Raw genomic sequence first — 3,806 nt, forward strand, 5'->3', positions numbered from 1 at the left:
GAATCTGAATCACTTGAAAAAAACACGGGGGTGCTTAACTTTTTTCCAGGTGTATACTTCCCACAGGGATTCTTTACAAGTGTATGTCAGATTATAATTAATCATGTCCTTCTGCTAAAAATCATTAAAATGTCAAGGTGTAAAAATTAAAGTGATATAATAAACTAGTCAGTTATTCCTTTTAACTTCTTGGTGACAGTTTCCTTTTTTTTTTGCTGATACGGGGTTTGTGTTATATTATTTCCATCTGAAAGCTTCAGAAATATTTTGTACTTAGGGTTAGCATATTTTTACTAGGTTATGTGATTGCTACAGTGAGCAAAAAAAACATTCCAAAAGAAAGTAGTTTAAATTCATTAGATATAGAAAAATTTAACTTCTTTTTTTTCTCAACAATAAAAAACTAGTATGGTTTTTACATATTCTTTATAGTGTTTTCTGGTGTATATAAGTGATCATCTGTATATTTCCATAAACTTCATATGGTGTTTTAGAAGAGTAACATACATAGTAGAAAGTTTAAGACAAAATGAAGAACTTTTCATTTTTTTTTTTTATAAAAACTGTGTTATAGTGAACTTCCATATATTTCAGAAACTAAGAGTTGATACAGATACTAAATCAAATTATATGATATATTCTATACAGATATATTATTTGGATCATATAGAGTTATTGTTTCAGAATGAGACAAAATAATCTTTTATTACTTTATTTATTTTACATTTTTGAAAAGTTGGTGTGTATGTTTAATGTCATTATGCACAACTACATCCAAACTTGCTAAAGCAATTCCAAAAGTATAGATATAGTAAAAGCCATGTAATATGTATTTTATGATATTATTTGGAACTAGCAAACTTTTGTTAACTTTAATTTTGCTTTTAGTATATGCCTAATATTTTAAGATTTTCTAATCTTCCATAACAATATAACCATTATATATATAGATGGACAAATCACAAGTTATAAAATTATGTTAACTTTAAACTTCTGTATTCCATAACATAAGTAAATGTTTTTTAAAGACCATAATATCTGAGAAAGAAGAACATTGTTCTTGTGGTTTTGGTTTTGCAGTAGAGACTATGATTGATAGTGTAACTGTAAGTGAAGTTTTTATATAAATATAACAGGTCTTATGGTTTTAATTTTTCCTCAGAACTAACAATGGTAAATCAAATTTTTTAATCCATGCTCAAAGGTCTCAATCGTGGAAGTGTCCAGTATGTGGTCCAATGAATAATATTTTACTGGATAGGTCAGAAGGTCCTCAGTCAGCAGCAACAAACCAAGAAGCTAAAGAATTAGCACTACAGATTTCTTTCAAGGTATGCAACATTTTTAAATGGGTCTGTGTTTTAAACAAGTTTTGAACTTTCATGCTACATAATATTACATATTAGAATAGTGAAATTAATGTCACCTAAGGTATCTCTGATTTGCTATAATTAAAAATATATTTTTGATTTCTTAACTAAGTGTATTTGCACCACTTCATTTTAGGTGGTATCAAAATTTTGCACACAAAGAAACTGGAAAAACAAATTTACATATTGCAGTTCTTGAGAGAATGTATTTGTATGGTTACCAGATGTCCAAGTTTTTAAGCCTTATTTTTTGTCCCATTCAAAAAATATTAAATTGTCTCAGTTTTTCTGAGTTTTTGTGAGTTTGATATGTACACTTTGTCATTATACATGGCTCCTTTAAATTTTACATGGAGAATCACTCACTTGACAAAGACACATCATGCAGAACAGTCTACCATGTCTTTCTGCTACATTTTCCTAACCTAACCTGTCACTGGGAAGCTACAGGAATTGAGATTTGAAATTTGCCCAGTGGCAAAAAAGAAAATGAAGAAGCAACATATCTGTTGAATAGGTTCAAAAAATATAGACATGTTTTTATTGTATTTATTATTTTTTCTATCTGGACAAGGGGCAACAGATTTTGTTTGTCTGTGGTTTTAAAACATAATGCAATAAACACAATTATATCCAGCAAATGGTAAAAAGTGTGTCATTGTAATTTAAACTGTTTGAGAGCTGTTACAATATTACTCCATATAGAAAAAAAGTCTCAATCTGGTAACCCTATGCATTTGTAAATTAGTTAAACAGTTGTACATGTGGAAAACCATACATAATATTGAACCTTGTTTGTATTTAATTTTGTACCTTCTATGCTAATTTTAATTTTATTTTAAAAGTCAAGTCACAACTATATATGTTATGTTTGCAACATGGATTTAAATAGTAACAACACAGTTTTGCAATAAGTGATATCTATATGAAACATATTGAAAAAAGACCATAAGATAAAGGTTGCATAATGGTAGAAGATATTCATATTGCATAAATTTCATTTAGAAATATCATTGCATTGGTATATTGATCTTGGATAAATTATTTATCCCATTTGTATAAATTCTGTTGTTGGATACTGTCATTAGATATAGATGTTTGATACTGTCTATGGTTAGTGGCATTTGACGATGTTGTAGTTAAACTGTCATTAGATACAGATGTATTTACTTCGTAGTGTTGGGTACTGTCGTTAGTTATTTGTGATTTTATGTTCTGATGTTTGTGTTAATAATTTTACATCTTGTGACATACAACTATAATGTTAAATTGGAAGTGTTTAATATAACATTATGTAAAATCCAGAATATTTCTTGATATCTTGTGATGTAACAAACAGTTACTTGAAATTTTCCTCATAATAGGCCTTTTAGTATGTGTTTCTATGTATGTTTGTTGCAACAGAAGTTTTTGTAATTAATGTTTATATCAAAAGATGTTTTTCTGTTTACTTTGACGTTTAAAACTGTTTCCATATGCCTAAAGGGAGAAGCTGAGAAAACGGAGGAACCTTCACCTTCTTCTTCTTCAACCATGGATACAGGGAATTCTTCCATAAATCAAAATTCTGAGCCTGAAAGTAATTTGCACAGAAGGATTGTAGATACTGGATTGGACGAAGCTTCACAAATCCAAGTTTCACCAAATTTGCTTACACAGCCCAATACTGTACAGAGTCAAAGTATTTCTAACAAAATGTTTACAGTTTTAATTTATGTTGTAATGGTGATGATACTAGCATTGCTTATGAGAAGACTGTTCTTTATCTGAGAAACTATTTTAGGCTTTGGTTGACAAAATTCAGACTAGTCATCCCTTTGTCCATCTTTGCAGGAGAAAAGGGGAACTTGTGATTGACTAGGAAGTTCTATTAAAATGGTGAAGGTCGAATGAAATGAAAGTAAATGTACAAATGTATGACAGTTACCACTGTTTGGTAATTTTCCACATTTCAGAATAAAATCACTTCAAAAAAAGGTAATTTTAAACAGATTAGTTCCATGACTCTGAATTACTGTTATCTTTTCTGAGTTGCTTAATCTGATCTAATATATGGCAATGACCTGAAGATATATAGCAAGTTGTAGCAAAATCTTCTGAAGTAGCTATGCTCTCAGACTTTACACTGCGATGAGAAGAAATATTAATTTGAATATATATATATATATATATAACATTTTTTGTATAGCTTTATTCCTAGGGTGATAAGAATTAAAGTCTTTAATAATCAATCAGTTTCTTTGTGTTAAATAGTTGTTATAAACTCACATGGAACACTGACATATTACCTAAAACTCAGAACATAAGCATAGAATGATCCACATATTACTCTAATTTCAGTAGTGCAACATAGTGATCCATGTATTACCCAAGTGTCAGAACATTGATCCACATACTAGTCTTGATCTTTGATATCTAACATACTATGTGGCTTCA

At 29.2% G+C, this 3,806-nt stretch overlaps 1 protein-coding gene across 4 annotated transcripts in view; it reads left to right on the forward strand.

The window, feature by feature from the left end:
- The window catches only part of LOC106457320 (ubiquitin-conjugating enzyme E2 J1-like), a 57,987-nt gene extending 54,622 nt beyond the window's left edge, over positions 1 to 3,365 (forward strand). For all 4 annotated transcript variants that reach the window (XM_013916715.2, XM_022383192.1, XM_013916716.2 and 1 more), the window contains 2 exons: positions 1,205 to 1,331; positions 2,856 to 3,365. In XM_013916715.2, the coding sequence (XP_013772169.1) occupies positions 1,205 to 1,331; positions 2,856 to 3,140 (412 nt within the window). In that variant the 3' untranslated portion in view covers positions 3,141 to 3,365. The remainder of the gene's footprint in view (positions 1 to 1,204; positions 1,332 to 2,855) is intronic.
- Positions 3,366 to 3,806: the final 441 nt, after the last annotated feature.

Source organism: Limulus polyphemus, unplaced genomic scaffold (assembly GCF_000517525.1).
Source record: "Limulus polyphemus unplaced genomic scaffold, Limulus_polyphemus-2.1.2 Scaffold316, whole genome shotgun sequence".
NCBI lineage: Eukaryota > Metazoa > Arthropoda > Merostomata > Xiphosura > Limulidae > Limulus > Limulus polyphemus.